This window comes from Liolophura sinensis, chromosome 8 (genome assembly GCF_032854445.1).
Source record: "Liolophura sinensis isolate JHLJ2023 chromosome 8, CUHK_Ljap_v2, whole genome shotgun sequence".
Lineage (NCBI taxonomy): Eukaryota > Metazoa > Mollusca > Polyplacophora > Chitonida > Chitonidae > Liolophura > Liolophura sinensis.
In genome coordinates, this window is record NC_088302.1 from 47,732,816 (window position 1) to 47,758,282 (window position 25,467).

Below are 25,467 nucleotides of genomic sequence, written 5' to 3' on the forward strand. Positions count from 1 at the left end.
ATCATACAATAATGTGAATAAATTTTAATAAAATAAAGGGAATGGCTTTGTTACAAGACGTATGCTGGCTGATATTTTTCAATAACAGTCATCAGTCAGTGAGCAAAGATGTCAGTTGGGACCGTTGATACGTTCCGACAATGGTTAAACCAACAAGGCATTCAGAGAATACTGGTAGCTCGCAGTGGGTAGCATGTGATACATTCAACATATTGACCTCTAAAGGAAATCAAAGTAGAATGACTGCCACTGTCATACACAGATATTATCCTCTATTTATATTGTGCTAAGATCTTGCCATTTAATAAACAAGAAACACCAAAATTATTATACTGTTACTGCTGTATGCATAAGGATTGCAGAGCAGTGACTTCACATGATATGGAGTTGTAAATCATTGTGGTGGTAAAAGACATTGCAGGGAGTTGGTGCACAACTTTACCACAGAAGTGTTTGATATGCAAAACTGCATTTGACAATCCATGTACCAATCAGCTAATATAGTCATGTAGCTGAAGACATCTATATATTATTTACCTCCAACTTCACACCCGCAAAAAAAAAAAATTATAAGATGGAAAAAAAAAGAAAATGGTACAAGACAAACAATTTATATGTATTATTTTTATTAAATTAAGTTGTTACATCATATTGATATTCATACTTACATATAATCTGATTTTCTTGAAGACAAAATTTGAGTCAGAAGGCCAAAGCTTACAACTAGTTCATATTATATCCTTTCTGATGTCACCTTCCTAGTATACAGACAATTCATTTTTTCTCTTTTTCTTTAACAAAGACATGTATCATTTATGGTTATTAGCATGAATTCAAAAGTTTCCATCCCCAAAGATAAGGTCTAATGCCATCTGTATATCCCCTCCTGTAGCTTGCAGCGCCCTCCTGGCCACGTCCTCATCTGCGATACCCATGTCCCTCAGCTGTTGTAACTGTACCTGTGCACAACAACAACATGACTAAATTAAACTTTACTACAGTCATTAAAAGTGCAACAACTCTCATGTCAATAACGAAATAAAGGCATCTCCACCTCAACTGAAACTGTTTACAAGTATACATGGAAATGCCTTTACTTCTATTATCATCACTGAACTTGTATAGAACTAAGAGTGTACAACACTACATCGACTCAGATGTCCTTTATAAAGCACCTCATGAAGTCATTATTACAATGTTTAGATTGGAAACTGAAAGTAACCAGCAATGTTAACAAGAAATGGAAAAGACTGAAATGTTCACCACAGTTCTGAAAACAAGATGAGTTAGAGTTATCTTCACAGGGCTGGTACATGTACATACACTTCCTGTTACATCAGTTGATCATCCAAATACTGCAACAACATGTATTTATTACAGAAAATGTATCAAAACAAAAGCTTTCCTAACAATGCATTAAATATCACTACCTGACCATGACTTTCAATTTTGAATGGTGTAGGCCACTGGTTTTTGTTAGCAAGTTTGTGTACATTTATATCTAGGAAATAACATTCTTATTTCCATTTTCTGCTATCAAAGCAAGATATTTTTATAACACCATGTGTTCGGAAATTTAGTTCTGAAAGCCTGTTATGTTCAAACTCACAAAACAGTTCATGTATACGCACAATTCATATAGCTCCATACATATCAATGCAGTCATACATAATTAAAAATTATCGTGTTGGCACATTCAAGCATGCTAAGGTGGAACCAGGAAAACTTTGACTGCAATGGTAAAAGCGCACTGCATTTAATAATGATACATGGTGCTGAAGCTTGACCTTTTGTCAGCAGTTCATGACCCGATTTCACCTGGGTCTAACTATTTTGAGAATTCATGTTCACCATTTACTATGTCTCTTGGGAGGTGGTTTGTAATGAGCAGCAGTGAATGTTATATAAGTGTCACCATGGTTACCCAGTAAGGTCAGATCTTGACGACTAGTTTCCTGACCATAGCAGACAGGAAGGAGGCGAGGTGTGAGCTTCACGATCACCATCCTGTCATACCTCACACCAACAGTGAACACAACAGTGAACACAAAAGTGAAGAAACTCATTGAGGCACAGTTAAACATAGAAATCATACATCAGCAGCATTTGACACAAAATGTGAACAAGGATTCAGGAAAAAACCACTTCAGACACTGAACATCACTTATGCCATATCCAATATTATTTATCCTACACATTTATATTCCACATAATTCCTGTTAGTTTATTTAGAGGTCAGACAATATGAATTAGAATGCACACTGCGTATCTTGTCAGGAACTAAGCCCGTTTATGTGATCAGTGATTACTAATACTGGTACTTGTTTACTACCATAATTCTTCAATCTTTTCAACCGCTTGAATGAAGTTTTATGAAGCTTACATCTTTATTGACACAGGCAAATCAATTTTGGGGTTGTTTTCATAGCACCGGTAATTGTATGCATAAATTCGGCTGAAAAGGTGCTTTAGTGGTTGAAGAAATACAGTAAATTCATTGATATGAAGACTGAGATTTAGTGAGATGGCCGTATTTACGGGAAAGTTTCTGATTAAACGATGGCTGATTTGTCACAAGGGCGTAGGAAGCAATTTCAAAGTGGGCGGGCCAAGAGTCCCAGTAAAAAAAGGCAAGAGTCCAAGGGACACCAAAGCTCCGGAAGCTATGAAAGAGCTATATCGCCTTAGAGACGATTTACCTTATCTTAGATATGCCAGATGGAGGTGTTATTGACAATTTAAGCCTGCCTGAAAAACTTGAAATAGATGTTTAGCTCAATTGTTGATGCTTTTGCCTAGAGAACCATGGATCAAGAAAGACTGTATCAATTTATCCAGAATTCAACATTAAATTTATGCATGTCGGAGAAAGGTTGGCGAAGATTGACTAATACAAGCATTTAACTCGTATGGGGGAGAATCGGTGGAAAGAAACCTCCATGTTTTTACTGGGCCTTGGGGGTAAACTTGCCTGCCTATTCGCGCTGGCTTGCTTTCAACTGAAATCAAATGTCATTCACATGTATACATACACTTTTTGATCAGGCCTTTGGCTCAGAAAAAAGGCGTGATTTAGGGTAATTGTCAGTAACGCGCCAAAATTGGTGGTTACATCGATTACTTATCTTTCCTTCACTGATGAATATTGCAACCCGTCCTAAGTGAATTGATCTTGGAATGACGATAAACCTTAATGAAATAAATAACTCAACACCGATGAGTACATACATTGTACAAATATATTAATTATTCTGCTGAAGCTAAGGCTGAAGAGAACTGCAATGTCATCCCATTAAAACACAGTCACTAAATTAGAAAAAAAGATTGTGTTTGGAGATAAATGAGTCCACTTTTTAGTCAAATTACACTGTAGATGATTTGCCCTTCCACGGGAGAATTGTATATATTAATATATGCTACATCTGTATGTGTACTGAAAGTTAAAGCAAGCAAACCTACATAAACCTATGTAATTTTGGCACATTATCAGTTTGGAAAAACAGGTATATATAACTTTGTGACACTATATCATGTGATCTGGAAAAGCAAAATCTTTGAGAAATAATCAAACTTCACAACCTTACAACAATTGCTGCCATGGTTGTATGGATGCATAAAATACAAAACCGATGTTGCAGATAAATTGTTATTAATAAAAGACCATTATTTCAGTACATGTGGCATGAACATTTGTACTTCAAAAACTGCCTACGCTAAGTAACTCTCATAAAAAGAAGGGAAACAATAAAATGAACTATATGTCAAAGACAATGAAAAATGTCCAGGTGGTTGGATTTATTTTAAAGATTATTTTGAGCCAAGCAAAACACATGAGAAAAATTGCATTCTACGTAGACACATACATTAGACACAATACATGCCAGTGTATAGCACGTTTCTGTCATGTAAATATATTAATTCAAAACCTCATAAAGCAGCAGTTATAAATGCGTTGTTAGGCCGATCCTCATTGCAAACTACTTTGAGGAAAGAAAACCGATCCTGACATCATTTACTCCCATGAGCCACCATGTAAACCAATAATTCAAAAGCACTTTACTTGGTTAAAAACAATCCTTAAATAAATCCAAACATTATTAAGCAAGCTAAATTTATTAAAACGATAACGAAATAACACACACCACCTCTGTGTCTTCAGGTCTACAAAATATCCAGTATGCAATTGTAGTTAATGGTTTCTTGTTTCCAGTTGTCTAGTTTAAACGTTTAAAATACTGTCATTAATGTTGACACAAAAAAAAGATACAAAGAATGTCTTAAAACGCTGTATGGTCAAACTATTCATAATCTGTAAGCATGACACTGGGACGGTGTTTGAAAAATCATGTAGGCTCTATATTAATACTAATGTGCACTGGGAAAATTGCTGTTTACCATGTTTAGTTTACCGAGAAAATATATTTGCCATGGTGAGATGTTTTATTCGGCAAAGAGGCCTATTTGTGTTACAAGTATATATAATAATTCCCGGAACATGAAAAGTGTGTGTGTGTGTGGGGGGGGGGGGGCGGTAGATATGCTGCCCCCTCCACTTTTAAAAGTGGGGCCTTCCTACGCCCCTGTGTCAGGCCGTAATCATTGATACCAACAAAGTATAAGGTCCTAAAACTGATGTTGCTACAACCATGCTAATATCTACACAAAGCTACATGTACCACAACAAATTTCAAGATACACCGAGTGTAAAATCAAATCTTGGGCCACAATGCTAGAACTTTCATGTAAGCCTATTAACAGTTTCTGTCAGGCTATAAATTAATAATACAAAATAGCTGTCTCAAGAGTCTTAACTCAACTAATTACGGATAGCACAGTGTATACTATTTAAGTCAGCCAGGTACTGACATCTGTTCTGAGGTCCTGCAGATAACATATTTAGACAAAACTTTTATTCTTAAGTTATATATATATAGATATCCTGAGGCTCGGTCAGTCAAATACAGGTAAAGTCTTTTCCCTGAGGCTCTGTCTGTCATACATGTAACCAGTGCATAACAAGTAAGTTCCCCCCAAAACAATATTTGACATTTACCAAGATATTTGCCCAATCGTTGTGAAATTTTGAATCTCAGTAAGACAAAACTGTAGCAAAGGATTCGCCTGTATATATATGTGCTCCAATGAGCATCCGCAAACACAGTATCTGTTGGATTTTGAAAATTTTACAGATTGAAGATGATTGTGTCTACTTGAATGGCCAGATAATGTTAAAATCTGGTATAACCATTGCAATTTTGTATCACACTGAGAAATAGAGGTTGCATCGTGTTAATGAGGCATGTGACAGGATTTTGAGGAATGACAACATTCCTCCTGAACCAGTTGTCTAACGTCATCAAGATCAAACGCCATCATAACACGGCCATCCACCGCTTGTTTCAACTGCTCCCACAATTGCTCAATAGGATTAAGATCTGGGAAATTGGCGGACCATTGCACGTGCTCAATGCCTTCATGTTCAAACATTAAACATTTATCACTCTGGCACAATGTGGACGAGCATTGCCATCCATTAAAAGAAATCCATTGTCATCTTAAAAGTTTCAAAATCCAACCGATAATGCATTTGCACATGCATCTTTGTCAGTCATATAGAGACAAAGCTTTCATCCTGAGGCTCTGTCAGTCAGATATAAATAAAGCTTTCATCCTGAGGCTCTGTCAGTCAGATAGAGACAAAGCTTTCATCCTGCGGCTCTCACAGTCAGATATGTACAAAGCTTTCATCCTGAGGTTCTGTCAGTCAGATATAGACATCTTTGGCAGTCACATAAACCATGCTTTTATTCTAAGACTCGGTCAGTAAAATAGAGGCAAGTATAAAATCTAAGACTCTTCCATCATATACCTGTGCATGTATGTTGATTTAATCTTGCAGAAGGCCTTTAGAAGGTTTTGTTTGAAGGTCTACCTAAGTGTAATAATCACAGATTTCTTCCACTACATACATTTGCAAGCAAATGTTGTCACTTCAATAGCCTAATAAGCTTTTAAGTTAATTATGTTTGTTTTATAAACTTTAAGGCAATCCACAACCTTTTTTTCAAAAATTCTTTGCAACTGGATGACCATAATGATCAGGAACTGACCTGCAGAAAAGATAAACAACCAAATCTAGGTACAAGCTAATACATAAAGATCAGCATGAATCAAGACTTAGACTGAATACAATGTAACAGTCAATTGGCTGAGCTATCCAACCAAATTAAACCTTCAGAAGATCAATTCCAGTTATGCATGAAATTCTAAAGGACACTTCCAGGGCACTGACAACCCCAGACCATTCCCTTTCCTGGATATCATAAAGCAGGGAAGGTGAACAAAGCATGACAAGTCCAGAAGGTGACACTGGGTTAACTTGAGGTCAGGCTATTACATCAAAGTTTCGTTAGAACAGGCAATAATCACCCATAGTTGACCTGCTGTTATAAACACCTAGCTGTGGTCAGCTATACTTGGAAGCTTCAGTTAGGAGGAGAGTAATTTGACTACTGACACAGGCACAAGTGCCCTGAGAGCACTTGACCTTTACACACCACAGACTGAGCTGTCAGCTTATTAATCTTCACATTAACTCAACGTAATTCCACTGCTGTGCCAGAACGTGTTGAGTCTGGCACAACTATCACTGTAACCAACAAGGAATATACTACACTGCACTGCATGTCACATGTACGGCATAAAGAAAGACTGACTTCAGATTTTATTACTCAATTTTCTACACTGACCAAATTGATGTAACTGGCAAAGTCACCATACCTTATCTTCATTTTTGATGGATGGAGGAACTTAAAATACTTCAAACAAAATCAAAAGCTTTTCTATGTGAATATGTTAAACAATTATATTACCAAAACTGGAAGTGAATCTATTCCATTCCCCAAAGTTGATTGGGAGACAAAAAATAATTAAATATAAACCAAAAAAACAAAAGTTAACCCCATAAGACTTAGGAGCAGAATAACTTGCCCAGATTTCCTTGCAAAAATCACAAAATCGCTTAATTCCTTTTTATAAAAATTTCTTTAGCACACAAATCTTTCACAAATGAGGAAAAAACTGGTGAAACTTTTATTTGAGAGCCAGAAATTTCTTATAATTGAGCATTTACAAGAAAATTCTAGAGTGCTGGTAGCAAACAAGGCCTTGAAAGACGTTCATGTGTCAGATACTTCAAACATGTCGCTAATCCTTAGGAAAAAAGAATTCATTATTATATATACAAGTACCACATACACACAGAGTAAAATCTGGATGTAACATCTTCCCCCCTAGTGTAAATTAATGTAGCTTAAAAGTATTTCAGAATTTCCTTAATTTTACCCAGAGGAGGGGAAACCCAGCACTCAATTTCTGTGTCATCATAACTGGACCATAAATATGAAAGTACAACTTGGGCATCACCTTAGAGGAAATAAACAAACTATAATTATAATTTTAATTTGTATTTTTAGCAAAAACTGCCAAATAGTCCTTATTAAATACAACATGAACTTGTTAAAAGGTTAAAACATGACCTGTTGTTTTCATACCATTGCTAAAGGTATATGAAAACCTACAATGTACGTGTATTAAACTGTGAATCCTTGACATTAATAAACTGGAAACTACAGGTCCAGAAATAGACCTTACAATGTGGCCTCACATGACCTGTAATGCTATAATACCGTAATCCCTCAACCCTTTTGCATATGAAAGAGCAACTTTTAGTGCAATTTATGCACACTTTTTAGTTGATTTTGGAAGCAAAATTACATTGGTAGGATTGGCCAATTTCAGAGCTACACAAAAAGTGTGATTTTATCAGTCTACACAAAATAATAACTTCAGAATATGTGTAAATAGACACCTTGCAAACATGCCAAAAGGTTGAAGAATTACAGTAGTACCACAGTGACTTCTCAATGACCTGCTGACTACTGCTCAACAAGAAAGCAATTACCCTTATTAAATGGTTGTACAACATAATGTATTACTGGCAATTAGTCAGACTGAGTTTATAGAGATGACAGGAGATAACAAGAGGTAATGTCAATAGGTTATAAGTGCATGAGATAAACAAGCTGTATACAAGTGTGTCTGAGTCAGTCGTGAACCACAGCCGTTCTGGGTCAGAGGTCAGATGTCAAGAGCTGACAGGAGTCATCTTTCTTTTAGTTTGGTATATTTACTATTGTGTATCAAAACATGCCCACATACTTACACTGTGTTGACATCAGGCCATAAGCTGATGAAACATATGCAAGGAAGAAGGAGGCATATCAGGGAATTCGGGGCCAGTGTGGCACAGCACAATGACACAGGAATGTGGTTGCTGTGAGTTCAAGTCCAGCTCATACTGGCTTCCTCTCCAGTTGAGCGTTAGAAGGTCTGTCGGAAACCTGCAGATGGTCATGGGTTTTCCCCAAGCTCTGTCAGGTTTCCTCCCATCATCATGCTGGCTGCAGTCATATAAGTGAAATATTCTTGAGTACGGCATAGCACATCAATGAAATAAATAAAATAAATATCAGCAAATTCAGTTCAAATCTAGCACGGCATGTACATGTACATAACTTTTATATACGGTGTGATCCTTATTTGGAAAATATAAAGTTCCAATTGTCAGTCAGATTCTCTACAATATGAGTCAAACACAGTGAGGGTTCAATCTTAGCCTCCGGCATCTCCTTTCTCTCATTGTTTTGCTAGCGACTTGGTGACCGTAATTAGTCAATAGAGACTGTGGGGCCATCTCTACCTGTACATTCATTGTACATGCACTTGTTTGACACCAATAAGGTGTACAGTCAATAACACAGTACTCCAGTCTTCCACACCCATAAAACTCATTGCCTTAAACATGCATATCCAACATAAACCCACCAGCCACATTAGGAAAAGAATAATACATCTACATGTATCCAATGAAATGGTGCGCATTGCATTAGATCCTAGCGAGTGTTCATCACAAGTTAACATAAGAACAACAGACAAATTAAAATTTACATTCCATTATCTTAGATTTGATAGGAAGTCTACCAAAGAGCTCACATGTCGGATACACGTGAATGCAAAACTTCAGCTCAATATATAAAGTGCTGAAATCGTGAATTTAATGGTTTACTGTGACTTAATAAACACGGAGCATCAGCGATGGAACACACCCACCCCTCGTGTCAATGTGTTTTATATACAGTACTTTTTGAGATACCACCCCTAATATTGATTCTAATACAGAACACACTAAATCATGAGTTTTGTACTTAATAGTACTTAATATGCATACAGCAAAACAATGGAATATCCCCATTGTGGTATTGTGCTCTACATGTATGCAAAACCTGAGCTCAATACTTTTTAAGATACCACCCCTGTTTAATATTCTGTTTAACATTGGTTCTAATACACAATATGCTAAATCATGAATGTTATAACTTGTCAAATTTATTATGCACATAGCAAATCAATGATAGAACATTGTATTACTGAGGGTCTTCCAGCAACCTGCGGATGGTTGTGAGTTTTCCCCGGGATCTGCCCGGTTTCCTCCCACCATAATGCTGGTCGCCGTCGTATAAGTGAAATATTCTTGAGTATGGCGTAAAACACCAATCAAATAAATAAATAAATAAATTGTATTACTGAGCTTTACTTGTGTGCAAAATCTTAGCTCAATACATCCAGCACTTTTTAAAATACCACCACTAATATTTTGTTGCTTTCATTGCTTTTACTTTTACTGGACCTCAACATGCACACTCATGGCATGACATAAAGAGAATCCAGAGCGAATCCGGACAATAATGGATTTGAACATTCCTCCACTTTGGTTAACCGCTCACTCACTGAGGGCTTGCAATAAAACATGTCATCAAATGACAAAATATGACAATTAAAGAATCTTTGTGCCTGAAATGTTTCAAGGACAAAGCTGTCCGCGTGTACAGCAATACCCATAGCCAATCAACTCAAATCAGCTCTCATTAGTTCATCTGCAGCTTTCAGTTAGGAGATATGTCAAACTAGTATCAGAGGTCTCAAATCTCACTTTATTCTGCACTATTTGTATCAGGTGACAAAATCCAGCACATTTCAAAGTGACCTAGTCTGTTTTGCTTTGAGGGGCATGTATTATAGAACAGAGCATCACCCACAAATAAGCTGCTGGGCCATTTAATGACAGCTGAATAAAATAAAGGTAGACCACCGGAATAAATTTTTCTTTCTTGAAGAGTTGTTCCCCCTGAATACTTCAAATTGAAATATTTGACTAGAATTTCAATACTCAAAGAAACATAATATATTTCACCTAAAGTTTGGCCTGTAAAAGTGCAGGCTCAGGAGCACATAAAGGCCTTACAATGGTACTTTTGAAAAAAATATTAAAACCATTTAAGAGGCCCTATAAGGTAGATGAACCAACCAGAATCAAATAAAATGTGTCACTTGCATATAGCTAAACTTGCAAAACACAGAAATCTTGGCTGGGTAAACCGATTTCTCTCACACAGTCTCGTGATATAAAGAAGGTTGCTATGTTCTGACACAAGATGTGTTTGACTGGTTAAAAGTAGATCCTAACTAGAAATGTTTGTGCTGGACTGCTACAGAGGTCCAAATTGTACGAAATAGACAACTCCAACAGAGAACAACATTTACCTTGGACTTCGAAGAAGGTAGTCTAAATTACACCTACGGCAGTTCGGTGCTCTGAAGGCTGAGAAGTTCAAAAAGTATACAGGCAACTCACCTGTATTGTGTTAGGGTCAGGGGGTGTGGCATGAGCGCCCTGAGCCTGTAATAAAGCCTGCTGGAAGAAGTCAGCCGTGATGCGAGACTGAGAATCGCTCTGCAACAAAATCATGACACATCATTATTATAAGTTATAAAACTTATGTGGAAAATTAGGTGTATATATGGTCATACATCTACAGGAATATCTTTGATTGTCTGGTATAATTAAAGACCCCTTTCAATATCCTTCAAATATTCTTTATTTATGTTTTTTGTTATGTTAAGATACACACACCTTTATGGTTAACCCATCCAGTATTTTGCAAATGCCACTTGTATGCAAATGATTATGTGATACAGCTTGTTTGACAGATGGGCTCCAAGCTCTTTTACTTCAATGATCGATGCAAATACATACAAATTCAAATCCAACACTCAGTGAAAGTAGAAAGTGTCCTTGACAGCTGTAAACACACACTTTGCAGTTAGGGGAATGCGATATTTACCTGTCTGCTTGTGCCGGGAGATGAGATACCACCTGTAGCTGCTGACAACGCTGCTGCTAACTGAGATGTTGTGATACCCTGACCTCCAGCAGCTGAGCCAGACTGAGGAGATAAATACACCATTACAGTCAGTCAGATACAGTAGTGATGACAAAATACAGGCAGACAAAGCTGCTGCTAACTGAGATGTTGTGATACCCTGACCTCTAGCAGCTGAGCCACACTGAGGAGATAAATACACCATTACAGTCAGTTAGACACAGTAGTGATGACAACATACACGCTGACAAAGCTGCTGCTAACTGAGATGTCGTGATACCCTGACTTCTAGCGCCTGAGCCAGACTGAGGAGATAAATACACCATTACAGTCAGTCAGATACAGAAGTGATGACAACATACAGGCTGACAAAGCTGCTGCTAACTGAGATGTTGTGATACCCTGACCTCTAGCAGCTGAGCCACACTGAGGAGATAAATACACCATTACAGTCAGTTAGACACAGTAGTGATGACAACATACACGCTGACAAAGCTGCTGCTAACCGAGATGTCGTGATACCCTGACTTCTAGCACCTGAGCCAGACTGAGGAGATAAATACACCATTACAGTCAGTCAGATACAGAAGTGATGACAAGATACAGGCTGACAAAGCTGCTGCTAACTGAGATGTTGTGATACCCTGACTTCTAGCAGCTGAGCCAGACTGAGGAGATAAATACACCATTACAGTCAGTTAGACACAGTAGTGATGACAACATACACGCTGACAAAGCTGCTGCTAACTGAGATGTCGTGATACCCTGACCTCTAGCAGCTGAGCCAGACTGAGGAGATAAATACACCATTACAGTCAGTTAGACACAGTAGTGATGACAAAATACACACTGACAAAGCTGCTGCTAACTGAGATGTTGTGATACCCTGACCTCTAGCAGCTGAGCCAGACTGAGGAGACAAATACACCATTACAGTCAGTTAGACACAGTAGTGATGACAACATACAGGCTGACAACGCTGCTGCTAAATGAGAGGTTGTGATACCCTGACCTCTAGCAGCTGAGCCAGACTGAGGAGATAAATACACCATTACAGTCAGCTAGACACAGTAGTGATGACAACATACACGCTGACAAAGCTGCTGCTAAATGAGAGGTTGTGATGTCCTGACTATCAGCAGCTGAGCCAGACTGAGGAGAAAAGCACCATTACAGTCTGTCAGATACAGTAGTGATAACAAGATACAGGCTGACAACGCTGCTGCTAAATGAGAGGTTGTGATGTCCTGACTGCCAGCAGCTGAGCCACACTGAGGAGATAAATACATCATTACAGTCAGTCAGATACAGAAGTGATGACAAAATACAGGCTGACAAAGTTGCTGCTAACTGTGAGCTTGTGATGTCCTGACTGCCAGCAGCTGAGCCACACTGAGGAGATAAATACATCATTACAGTCAGTCAGATACAGAAGTGATGACAAAATACAGGCTGACAAAGCTGCTGCTAAATGAGAGGTTGTGATGTCCTGACTGCCAGCAGCTGAGCCAGACTGAGGAGTAAAAGCACCATTACAGTCTGTCAGATACAGTAGTGATAACAAGATACAGGCTGACAACGCTGCTGCTAACTGTGAGCTTGTGATGTCCTGACTGCCAGCAGCTGAGCCACACTGAGGAGATAAATACATCATTACAGTCAGTCAGATACAGAAGTGATGACAAAATACAGGCTGACAAAGTTGCTGCTAACTGTGAGCTTGTGATGTCCTGACTGCCAGCAGCTGAGCCACACTGAGGAGATAAATACATCATTACAGTCAGTCAGATACAGAAGTGATGACAAAATACAGGCTGACAAAGTTGCTGCTAACTGTGAGCTTGTGATGTCCTGACTGTCAACAGCTGAGCCAGACTGAGGAGTAAAAGCACCATTACAGTCTGTCAGATACAGTAGGGATAACAAGATACAGGCTGACAACGCTGCTGCTAAATGAGAGGTTGTGGTGTCCTGACTGCCAGCAGCTGAGCCACACTGAGGAGATAAATACATCATTACAGTCAGTCAGATACAGAAGTGATGACAAAATAAAGGCTGACAAAGTTGCTGCTAACTGTGAGCTTGTGATGTCCTGACCTCCAGCGGCTGAGCCAGACTGAGAAGATAAATACATCATTACAGTCAGTCAGATACAGAAGTGATGACAAAATACAGGCTGACAAAGTTGCTGCTAACTGTGAGCTTGTGATGTCCTGACCTCCAGCGGCTGAGCCACACTGAGGAGATAAATACATCATTACAGTCAGTCAGATACAGTAGTGATAACAAGATACAGGCTGACAAAGCTGCTGCTAAATGAGAGGTTGTGATGTCCTGACTATCAGCAGCTGAGCCAGACTGAGGAGTAAAAGCACCATTACAGTCTGTCAGATACAGTAGTGATAACAAGATACAGGCTGACAACGCTGCTGCTAAATGAGAGGTTGTGATGTCCTGACTGCCAGCAGCTGAGCCACACTGAGGAGATAAATACATCATTACAGTCAGTCAGATACAGAAGTGATGACAAAATACAGGCTGACAAAGTTGCTGCTAACTGTGAGCTTGTGATGTCCTGACTGCCAGCAGCTGAGCCACACTGAGGAGATAAATACATCATTACAGTCAGTCAGATACAGAAGTGATGACAAAATACAGGCTGACAACGCTGCTGCTAAATGAGAGGTTGTGATGTCCTGACTGCCAGCAGCTGAGCCACACTGAGGAGATAAATACATCATTACAGTCAGTCAGATACAGAAGTGATGACAAAATACAGGCTGACAAAGTTGCTGCTAACTGTGAGCTTGTGATGTCCTGACTGTCAACAGCTGAGCCAGACTGAGGAGTAAAAGCACCATTACAGTCTGTCAGATACAGTAGTGATAACAAGATACAGGCTGACAAAGCTGCTGCTAAATGAGAGGTTGTGATGTCCTGACTAACAGCAGCTGAGCCAGACTGAGGAGTAAAAGCACCATTACAGTCTGTCAGATACAGTAGTGATAACAAGATACAGGCTGACAACGCTGCTGCTAACTGTGAGCTTGTGATGTCCTGACCTCCAGCGGCTGAGCCAGACTGAGGAGATAAATACATCATTACAGTCAGTTAGATACAGGAGTGATGACAAAATACAGGCTGACAACGCTGCTGCTAAATGAGAGGTTGTGATGTCCTGACTGCCAGCAGCTGAGAATACACTGAGGAAATAAATACATCATTACAGTCAGTCAGATACAGAAGTGATGACAACATACAGGCTGACAAAGCTGCTGCTAACTGAGATGTCGTGATACCCTGACCTCCAGCAGCTGAGCCAGACTGAGGAGATAAATACATCATTACAGTCAGTCAGATACAGTAGTGATGACATGATACAGGCTGACAAAGCCGTTAGGAAGTCGTAATACCCTGACCTACAGCAGTTGAGTCAGACTAAGGGAACAAATACACCATCAGCCAGTCAGATACAGTAGTGATGACAACATACAGGCTGACAGAGCTGCTACTAACTGAGAGCTTGTGAGAGACAGAGGAGACAAAGGCACCCTTAAATTGACCTTCCAAAGGGTGTTGGCTTCTATCAAGCCATCATGAGCAGGACTTGAACACACAACACACTCTCATTGGCGAGAGGTTCCTGGGTCATTGCTCTGCACTGGCTGCACCACTACAGTCCGTCAGATATAGTAGTGATGACAAGATACAAGCTGACAAAGCTGGTGCTAAATGGGAAGCGGTAATGTCCTGAATTAGCAAAATTTTTCTACACTATGTTCCTTTTGCAACATAATGCATGCTTTATTAGACAAGGTCCCAGAACAAACATCAGGCATCTAGTATGAATAAGTTACAATCAATGCCTTGGACTGTGATTCTTTACATGTGAAACATTCTTCAAAAATAAAAAAAAGAGAATAAAGATGGTTGTTGGTGTTTTCTTTGTTTTTAACTTAGATCTATACATGTATCTTTGTAAACAGATGGATGAAATTACAGAGGCTCGCATAATGTTACATGCAAACCCATTTTAGGGTATCTCCCAAAAGCAGGTTGCAGCGGTTATACATACCGGCTGAGAGGGAGCCATGTTGTCTTCCTCATCTGACATCTGATCCAAAGAGTAAGTTCCTGAAATGTGGAAGAAGCAGTCTCTACTTGCAAGAAGTTATCTACATCATCTACAAAAAGATAATATTAAAAATAGCTGCATCTATTTTGCTATCTTATTGACAGGCTAATTGTCTCGAGTTTAATCGCCCTCCGAAACTGCCACAGCCTTTAAACAAAGTGACTAAAATAACTACATATAAAAGACACAATCATATTTCTAACCACAGAACCAACAAGTCAGATATACCTTAATTCCTCAACTTTTTAGCAAATAAAAGAGCAATTTATGTTGCAAATGCAATTTATGCACCTTTTTCGTCTGAATTTTGAGACAAAACTACATTGGTTGGGTTGGCCAATTTCAGGGCTTCACAAAAAGTATAATTTTATCAATCAACACAGTATAATGCCCCCAGAATATGCTCAAAATAAACATGTAAAAAGATTGAAGAATTACAGTAATGTTTGTTTAACCACCTGAAGTCATCCTACAAACAGAAAAATCTTGGCTGTTTGCTACCTGACATTTTCTTAATTACCATATCCCTAGACAAAGGGATTGCATTTTTGTTGGACCAAAAATTGATTGAGAAAATGTCAGGTAGAAACTGCTACAGAGGTCCTCAGTGCGGATGGGAAAATACCCAGCATTTTGGGAATGGGCCTCTGTTAGACCTTTTATCATTAGCATACAAGGTCTGATTCATTAGGATAGGTTTTTTTGAGACTTTCACGTTGCAAAGTGTATCACACTTTAACCTATCACATATAGTCCCTGTGTATAGTCCCAATAAGCATTGTACACACAAACTATTAGCAGGAATAAACAGGAAGATACACCTAATACACATATTACTGGCCATATTATGACGTACCTGCTGATGAGCCAGCACCATTTGCACTTGTCGCCTTTCCTCCTTCCTCACTGACTTTGGCAGACACGTTAATAGCAGCCTGTGCTAGTGCAGGGTGAGCCTCCAGTACACTAGTAACAACACATGCCACAGCAATGAAATAATTATTTATTTTACTATTATTTCTATTATATTATTTATCTATTATAAACATTACAGATGGGCTTGTTATATCTGGATGAATTATTATTATAAACCATATCAACAGTATGACGGTTATATAGTAGCAAGGTATTGTTGTGATGTGACATTTACAGAGCATGGCTTTACTTTTGACTGGAATCTGGAAATCAGATTCTTGTCAGGACTCCTGTAAACCAAAAATATGGGAATCTTGCTTGGATTCTCATAAAAAAGTTACATTCAAAAAACATTTTTTTTACAACTTTTGTAGCAACTGCTTTGTGGTACTAGATTTGGATTGATTCTGGTAGATTCCTGCAAAGCTAATCAACAGAAATGCACTCGGATTCTGGTAAAAAATGACTTCACATGACAAAAAACCCAATGATGTCAAGTAAAATAAAAAAAAAAAATGATGTAAGGCAAAAAAAAAACAAAAGGCCTGATGTGTACACATACATATAGTACACTGTAATTTGTACATGTTCCTACCTTATGTATAACTTGGTCAGCTGGGGCAGATGTCTTTATACTTGAGATTAACGTGATTTACACTCTGTTTTTTATTCAGTTATCTGATCAGGATTGAATTCACCTCGGCCGTAAGTGAGACAGTCTGCCAGTAACCTGCGGATGGTTGAGGGTTTCTCCTGGGTTTCCTCTGCCCGGTTTACTCCCACTATAATGCTGGCCGTATAAGTGAAATATTCTTGAGTATGGCGTAAAAAACCAATCAAATAAATAAATTAATTAAGTCATCCCATACTCCAGACATACACTAGTACAAGGTGAAAAGCATATGGACAGAGAAAACTATCACCTCTATCACAGTACCTGGCAAATGATTTCCTTTGAGACATATAATTCAAGAAATATTCTCAAAAACAATAGTCACTTTATCAAATCTGACCAACTCAAGACATTATATGAGGTAAGCCATATTGCAAGAGGAAAGCTTCTCACTTGTTTATGCTGACTGGGTTGATGAGAAGTGCCAACAATTCAGGGTCATACAGCATTGCTGAAATCACACAGAAATCATCTCAGTAAATATGCTTGAAGGAGTGAGTGAGTGAGTGCTTGGGGTTTAACGTCGTACTTGCAGGACTGATTTCCACCGCTCTTTTGCTCTAGTGCTGCTTCACTGAGACTCCTTACAAAAGGCAAGTAAGCTGCCACATCCAAGCCATTAAGCTTAAAACGGGTCAACCAGTAGTTGCACTATCCCCTTCAACGCCAAGTGAGGAAGTTACAACTTCCTCCTTTTAAGGTCTTAAGTGTGACTCGACCCAGGATTGACCCTGGATCTACCGCTCCCGAAGCGGATGTTCTATCTGTGCTATCGGGGTCAGTGTTTTGAAAATCATCGAAAGACATAAAATAAAGTCATTATGTATTGCGGTCAAAGTTATGTGTAGAGAAAAGGTGAATGAAATGTTCACATGACCACACATTACAAAACTGGTGGAAGTTTCTTTATTAATTTCATCTGCCATTTACAATTTCTTTCACACAATTTACTTATTTAGCCACTGAACTGTTTGGTGTTTAATACTGCAGTTATGAAGATTCCTCTTATGTGAACCTGTTTATGAGCAGAGGGAACCAAAGCCCTTGGTCAGCAGAGCAATATTTAGAAAAAAATTTGGTTTTGATCCAAAAGTTCAAGGGCAACATTTTTTTCATAAAATGCAACTCAAAAAGGTGATTTTTGCGAGCTGTGGAGTCTCTCATACAAATATAATTTGTATGAAAACTTAACATTTTATTGCTAAAGCATCTAATTTTTTTTTCTTTAATTTTCTCAATAATTTTAATACAGATTAATTAGCTTGGGTGCTCAACGCCATAAGTCAAAACATTTTCTGCAACTAAAATGGCCCTATATATGGCCCAGCCCAGGTACCTGATCGAGTACCTGACAGAAAGCTGAAACCAATAGAGGAACAGCGCGAATGCAGTCTGTTACCTCATCATACACTGTTCTGCTTCTGTCAATCAGACTGATAACATAACTCATATGATTCTTTTCCCAGCCAAAAAAAAACTGATGGCATGCTTTAGCTTTTAACAACCTGAATTACATGTACTTCAAGTTCCTACCAGGGTATCTCACCTAGTGCCACTGGGTCATGCTCCAATCCAGGGCTCTCGTTCATAAGGGATTCCAATTCATGAGGGTCTGCTATTAGTTTCTCCACCTACAAGCAAATTATACACAACTCCTGCAACTCCAGTAGAAAACTTTGTTTACAAAAGCATTTCTTCAGCAACCACAAACTTAACCTTTGCATTGCTGGGGTAGGTTTCTGGAATACAATATCTTTTCTGAAAAAACAGTAAATTCTTTTATATTTATTTCATACTTTTGATCTAGTTGGTACATGTACTTGTTATATAGTGCGCTCAGTAGTATTTATATTACAGTCAAGTTTATGCAGGGAGGACACTAAGCAAGGAACCCACAGCTCCTTGTGCAGAACTTGAGAAAGATATTCTAAAGGTCTAAGACATAAGAAAGACAGAAATTGTCTGAATACATACAATACTGAAGTTCAGTACTAACAGAGACTTACAGTAGCTTGGTATGCTGGGTTTATTAATGCTGTACGTAAAACTGTTTTAAAGTGCCTAATGTCTGCATCTGTCAGCGATTCTACAAAATAAAAGGAAATTAATTTTTACAACAATTACAGAGTAAAAATTACAGAACATAATCACAAAGCAGGAAAGTCACATGGTAACTTCTAGTCTGTAATAAAATTAGTGTTCCACTTCACACCTTTACTTCTATTATTATATTTAATACCAGTATTTTAAGAAACAGGCAAAAAAAAAACAAAAAAAGATAATAAAAACGATCGATTTTGGCTTAAAAAAATTGTATCAGAGGAACAAGTGTCTTTAATAAGAGACGTGCTTTCAAATAGGAGTTTTGTCTCACTTGGCGCTGTTTCTTCTTTTGGATGTTGTTTGCGGAGGGCATAAACTGTAGAGCCACTCTTGACACCATAACAGTCTACAGTTTTCTGATCCTGAAGGCATTGTCCACAGTATACCAACTCTACAAAATACATAATAAATAAATGATCAGGATTGGATTTAAGACTGTGTATGTCAAGGCATTTGACGTTTTACTTGAGACTACATGCATTACTCATGTAGACAAAATTTTGCCTACATGAAAAGAACCTGGTAGTCAAAAGTAAATACAAAACTCTGCTTCAAGGTCCAAAACTAGGCTTTGCTGAAGTTTACAACTTACAAAGGCTAAGTTCACCAAGTCAAACCGATCCAGTGCTCTTCACTGACCATAGGCCAGCAGTGTAACCTTTGATGACACAAACCACTTGACAGTTTCAAAACATGAATAAAAAAAAACATAAACTTGATATACTCCTCTGTGGCTAAAAGAACATTGACTGGCTTCAATTTGAAACATATTATATTAATTTACCTGATAAATCAAATAATTTTATCATCAGCTGTCAAGACCAGAGTCTTCTTATTCTGGATCAATTTAAAATTGAAATGTCCAAAAAAAAAAAAAAATTTGATTTTTTTTTGTTGTAGAGTGACATAAACAGTCGCACAGACAGAGACTAGTACATAATTTAGCATAATTCATTAATATGGGGCTCAGAAATTCAGCAACGTCAGTTGTATCTGAAATTATAGTTCCTTCATGATGTTTTTTAAGAATCCCAGAATAAACTCCAATATTTCTACTGACCGTAAGCGCCAAACACTGCACTTGGCAATTCTGTCGCAGTAAGTACCAACTCGAAGCAGTGAAAAACATAGGCTGTGCAGATCATTCTGTTATCTAACATACAATAATGTTTTGCTATTATCGGCATTAGTTCTCAGAATATCGTCTAATGTTGTTCGTGTCCCTATACCTCCACTGTGTAATGTAAACAAAGTTGAGTTCAATGTTACAAAAGTAAAGCATAAAATGCATCGCTGTGGTATTGCAATGACTTCTTATTCCACTGTTACATGCATGTTGAGACAAGATAAAATGCAGAAGTAAATATTCAAAATTATGCCAACCACACCTCAGTTCTAATAACTTGTTTTTTCTTGTCTTTTCTTCTTCTTCTTCTTTTTTTTTTTTTGGCACCAATGCGAGTAAATAAGAAATAGCAGCCTCATGTACATGTTCTTAAGAAAAACATTATTATCTCCCTTTAGTCTCCTGTAAATTTCACAGACTTTGTCAGAATGAACACGAACTGCTTAAACTGGATCCAGATAAATGAAAAAAAAAATAGCTTGCACACCTATTGTCAGTAGAACGCTAATAGTAATGGTCTGTAAAGACACCCAAAATTTACAACGAAAAAAAAACAACACATTTTAAGGACACGAACTGTGAATAAAATTTTGCTTCGTAAGAGTAACGATATTTGATCACTGAATGAACAATACTGCTACTTGCACGTCAGAAAAATGTACATTTGAAAAAAACAAAAACAAACCTATATCCTTAGGAGGTACGTTGATTTTCTCCGACACTAATTCCTTCAAGTCCGCTACATTTCCTTGCGTATTTACATCGGTTACTGTCAGTCGTTCGTTCTTTTTTGACGTTCGATCACAAATTGCCAATGAAGCCATTTTGAAATCCGGTCACGTATGGCTGTTCCAATTTTCATTGGTCAATATTTGTTTTGTGACGTCACAATCAGTTTGTCAACAGAAGCACATGGTAATCCTCAGACTGCAGTTTTCAGACTTGGCATCACTTGAAGAAGCAAGGCATGTCAAAACACGGCCTACATGTGGAGGATTTCCGAGGAAATAAACGGCATACACATGAGTACGTCCTTCATCGTGCTAGGTGTGGCAGACTAAGATCACCCAAGACAAGTCTGCAAAATTTTTTCGATCAGTTGGAAGTTGAGCAAAACGGCCGGGGATGGCGACAATGCTATTTCCCGTACGACCGTCAATCGGACTGGAAATCAGAAAGTGATGACTGGTCGGAAATGGATCAGAAATATGGCAATGCAGCCATAATTGAAATTAACAAAATTATTGCTAAAAATAGCCTCCTTAAGCAATGCAGCCTCCAGAGTGTCGAATCGCGACCTTACGTGGCAACCTACATATCCGAGGCTGAAATGACTACATGGAGAGTTGACACTGACAAACAATCCATCCCATCCGTGACCAAGATTGACAAAGAGAACCGCAATAACTCCATAGCTTGTCAAGAAAAGGCCGCCCAAAAAACACTGTCCAGCCAGTCTCATTCTGTGAGCAGCCAAGATGCCAGCATGGCGGAAACTGTGGAGAGAGTTGCAAGAGATCAAAGATATTTCCACAACCGACTGAAGGAGCTATCCAATAAAACTTCGGTGGCAAGTCGCAAACACTGCTCCACAGTTGCCAACAAACCCACAGCTGCCAACAAATCCACAGCTTTTGGTGTTCAGCAAGACAAAGCTTCCGGAAGGAATGTAGCGGCTCGTACAAAACGGCGCATGGCCGCGGTGTTGGCATTAAATAACAACTCAAAGTCAACGCACAAAACAAAGAATTATTCTATAAAGCCAACCAAATTTGCAAACCCATCAAAAGCCTTTCAAGGCTTTACTATATATGGTGAACAGAGCTTTCGACTCAAGCCAACCTTCCCGGAGAACTTCAAAGATGATGATCCGGCGGAGTACAGAGCTTTGGCATCTCAGCCAATACGACTGGACGTTACCTTCAACAACACCAAGCCTGACGTCCACAAAGACGACTTCCCCTATCACATCATTATGCAAGAAAGACTTCTAACGAAGGACTCCTGCAGATCCAGCTTGGCATTATACCCCGAGGTGAAAGCATTCACCACCGAAAGATTAGAAGTTAGAGGTGAGATGTCTTCGATTTACAGCAAAGAAGCATTGAAATTTACACTGATGGTGTTCCCCAAAGTCACGTGCTCAGGGAGGGTCACGTACACGGGTACTTACAGACGGCAGATGAAAGCTAATGGTCAGTTCATGACCTGGAAATTTGAACTTTAATCTGAACATTGTTATTATCCTGATATACGCAATATATTTACCGATATTTTCCTGTTCTTTATAACTCACATTTCTTGTGCCGATCTTTATTGTTTTATCGTAAATCTTCGATAATTATGTCTTACGTTTTGTTTGTTTGTATTCGGCATGAGTATGGAATTCAAACTGTTGGGTGAAAAATCATTACAAGTAGTCAATACATATAATTTATATGTTGAATCAGAATATACTGACGTGTAGAGGCATCCAGGCCTGTGCACATAAACCATGCCACGGTAAATATCAGATGATCTGCAAATACATGCAATAATTAGAAGTCCAATGTGAAAAGTTTTTATTCAGATGTGGTACTCTGATGGATTTATTTATTTCATTGAGGTATGAAGTCCCTTACAGCATTAGTTCGGTCAGGTGTGTCACTGCAGCACACCGAACCCAATGCCTACATCTGTATAGAGCTTACACCCCATTCAGTCACACTATACTGACCGTGGGCAGTACTTGGTCCACTCCACTTCCGCTGAACGCCAAGCGAGGTAGTAGCAGTATCGCGGATGGTAAAACCCTTATGCATGAGTCAATTCGGGATCGAACCCCGGAGCAACCGCTTATGAGACAGGCGCTCTGTCCACTATCCAACTGCAGTAACGTAAGAGTTTAGTACTCATGTGGTGATTACGATTCTTGCTTATTTTTTACGAATACATGTTAATTTCGCATGTATTAGGGAACTCCAGTAACAGTGTAACTATAGCCGGAGCCTATATAACAGCATCTCGAAGAAATCTCGATCCAGTTGGAACTAAACGTCATGGATTCGAACTTTCAACCCCCACGGTGCAATACACCTACATCGTTTGTCCAACGACCATCGTCAGATATAAGAAAAACGTCATGGGATCGTGAAAATTACAACTTTGAAAACAGAAGTCGGCTTGTACTTGCATCATGCTTAGCTAAGGGCTAAGTAAGCCAGTAACCAACACGGTATTCTCAGAACACGCCGGACTATAGCCTTTTTTTTTAATGGCGTGTAGTCAATTTTTCCAGTGGGAATGATCTGATTTCCGTGACTCAGTCACGGAATCGTTATCGCATTTTGTACCTGATCAAATATTTGATTTATTCGATTGCTTCTTTTATGCCATCCCAAAAAGTCTTCAGTATATGATGGCGGTCGCGGTATTAATACGTAAATATATACTTATACGCCATATATTGTTGGTCGACAAACGGCCTTCGGCGAATGTAAGATCGTGCGCACACCGCTTTACGAGAGCCTTCGACCAACGCCTGTCGAGTAGTGAGAAATGGGGAATGCAGGAATTTCCTGGCAATGAAAATGGCTCAATCAAACGTGCCCTGTTTACGTAACAGGAATCATCATTTGTCCTTTCGATATCGTTTTTGGCCACTGACTTAGTAATTAACTCGGAGTAATATGTCTCGTATGTAGTACATTGTTAGTCGATATCAGCCTTCTCTTGGGCTGATTGTTGTTTTATTCGGAGGAAGCGTGTTGGGGGGGGGGGGTTAAGGAGGTAAGGAGAGCGTACTTTTACCCGTATTACTCTCTATAAAAGGGGCAGAAATATACCATCACTTCGGCGACTTCTTTAAATTTATATTTAAATGCCTGTGTGGAATTTAAGGAAGGGGAAGGTATTTTCTCATGACATGGGGGAGACAAGTTGAGTGAAAAAGACTGTACACTAGAAAAATACCAATATCAGTCCAGGCATGCACACCACATCGATTGGAACTTCAACGCCTTGGTACGAACGGCCGGCTGCGCCACATGCGTCTATTCGTGCAAAAACAGTGCGAGTCAAATTAAAGTTTGCATTTATCACCTATTTTGAGGAATACACGCATGTGATGGTAGGTGTAAAAAAGTTAACTATCACAAAGCTGGGAGAGCAAATACGAATTTATTGATAAAGTTAAGAATTCCATTCACTGAATTCAATATTTTTTTAATGTCTTGGCATGAATGGTGTATAGCTGCTATTGTGCCTCAACTCCTCGGATACCGCCATGGAGAAGGCTTTCTCAAACGCTGGTGCCACTTTAAGTTGATAAAGTTTGCATTTATATTTTTAGGAATACACGCATGTGACGGTAGGTGTAAAAAAAGTTAACTATCACAAAGTTGGGAGAGCAAATACAAATTTATTGATAAAGTTAAGAATTCCATTCACTGAATTCAATTTTTTTTAAATGTCTTGGCATGAATGGCGTATATCTGCTATTGTGCCTCAACTCCTCGGATACCGCCATGGAGAAGGCTTTCTCAAACGCTAGTGCCACTTTACCATCTAGGTGCTTGGTGAGGTAATGGGCAAGAAAAGCGAGGGTTATAATGCCTGTATCTTCTTTAGGCGGTGCACTAGTTTGGCAGTGGACTCGCCAAAAAAAACTAAAAAAAAAACTGCTGCATGATATGAAATTTAATGAATTTCTTTAATCTGCTTCATATTTAGGCATAAACACATACATATGCCATCAGTCACCAACTACGCGGTGTACATGTATATATACATAGGTATATTAAAATAAACACAAGAGGTAAAATGGTTGAGGCAGGGCTCCATCAAACCAACAATTACCTCACCTATACAGGTATGAACTATTTTCCTGTGGTGTATTTATGTCCACAGGATTAACCTGACAATTTAATACGCCACAATGCATGATTTAGTGTACAAGAGCAACACGATCCTATGTCACATGCTTACTCTAGCTCCTCAGTATTAAATGTAACGCCGGCCGTAAGTCGGAAGGTCAGTCAGCAACCTGCGGATGGTTGTGGGTTTCCCCCGGGCTCTGCCCAGTTTCCACCCACCATAATGCCGACCGTCGTCGTATAAGTGAAATATTCTTGAGTATGGCGTAAAACACCAACCAAATAAATAAATAAATAAATAAATGTAACGCCCTTCACAATTATGACATAAGATAGAATAACAAACAACAGACTGAAAACCAATATTTGGTTTTTGTCCC

The 25,467-nt window shown here is 38.7% G+C and overlaps 1 protein-coding gene across 1 annotated transcript; it reads right to left on the minus strand.

Annotated features, from left to right (window-relative positions):
- Positions 1-672: 672 nt before the first annotated feature.
- LOC135473078 (ubiquitin-like protein 7) lies at positions 673-21,060 on the minus strand. The gene is made up of 10 exons (XM_064752886.1): positions 20,920-21,060; positions 19,380-19,499; positions 19,012-19,091; positions 18,552-18,636; positions 17,399-17,456; positions 16,274-16,383; positions 15,358-15,416; positions 11,244-11,345; positions 10,754-10,852; positions 673-959 (listed from the first exon to the last, which is right to left on the minus strand). Exons 1-10 carry the CDS (start codon positions 21,056-21,058, stop codon positions 834-836), a joined length of 978 nt encoding a protein of 325 aa, XP_064608956.1. The 5' UTR covers positions 21,059-21,060; the 3' UTR covers positions 673-833.
- Positions 21,061-25,467: the final 4,407 nt, after the last annotated feature.

What these genes read in the sequence shown, in the direction of transcription:
- LOC135473078 (XM_064752886.1), bottom strand. Translation starts at nt 21,058, where the DNA reads ATGGCTTCATTGGCAATTTGTGATCGAACGTCAAAAAAGAACGAACGA. An exon ending in GCATGACCCAGTGGCACTAG is followed by an intron (nt 17,457 to 18,551) that starts GTGAGATACCCT and finishes GTGTGATTTCAG; the next exon opens with CAATGCTGTATGACCCTGAA. An exon ending in AACCCAGTCAGCATAAACAA is followed by an intron (nt 16,384 to 17,398) that starts GTGAGAAGCTTT and finishes TGTTGTTACTAG; the next exon opens with TGTACTGGAGGCTCACCCTG.